At 30.8% G+C, this 315-nt stretch overlaps 1 protein-coding gene across 1 annotated transcript in view; it reads right to left on the bottom strand.

The window, feature by feature from the left end:
• LOC111736651 overlaps positions 1–225 on the bottom strand; it is a 3,123-nt gene extending 2,898 nt beyond the window's left edge. Inside the window, exon 1 of the mRNA XM_023528016.1 lies at positions 175–225. Coding sequence (XP_023383784.1) covers positions 175–225 — 51 coding nt within the window. The remainder of the gene's footprint in view (positions 1–174) is intronic.
• Between the last annotated feature and the right edge of the window lie 90 nt (positions 226–315).

Below are 315 nucleotides of genomic sequence, written 5' to 3'. Positions count from 1 at the left end.
ATTTAAAAAGCCTGCCACCAAATATAATTGCACTGAAAATTTAATTTTTTAAACAACTTGAGGCAAAATACACAAAATTCTCCCTTAATTTTAGGTGTGCAATTAGATTAATTTTGTCAAATGTATATGCTCAGGTAATCAGTACAATGAAAATATAAAACATTTTTATTATACCCCAGACTGTCTTTGTGGTATAATAACCTTTGTCAGCCAGTCTCCTTCCATCCCGTTTAATTTTACATAGTTTTGTTGCTGAATGTTTTCTGAGATGTGTGTAAAAGATGAGGCTGAATAGATGTTTGTAATCTCAAAACC

Source organism: Pteropus vampyrus, unplaced genomic scaffold, assembly GCF_000151845.1.
Source record: "Pteropus vampyrus isolate Shadow unplaced genomic scaffold, Pvam_2.0 Scaffold21, whole genome shotgun sequence".
NCBI classification, from domain to species: domain Eukaryota; kingdom Metazoa; phylum Chordata; class Mammalia; order Chiroptera; family Pteropodidae; genus Pteropus; species Pteropus vampyrus.
Note: the sequence above shows the minus strand (reverse complement) of the source record. Positions and strands in the feature narration are given on the sequence as shown.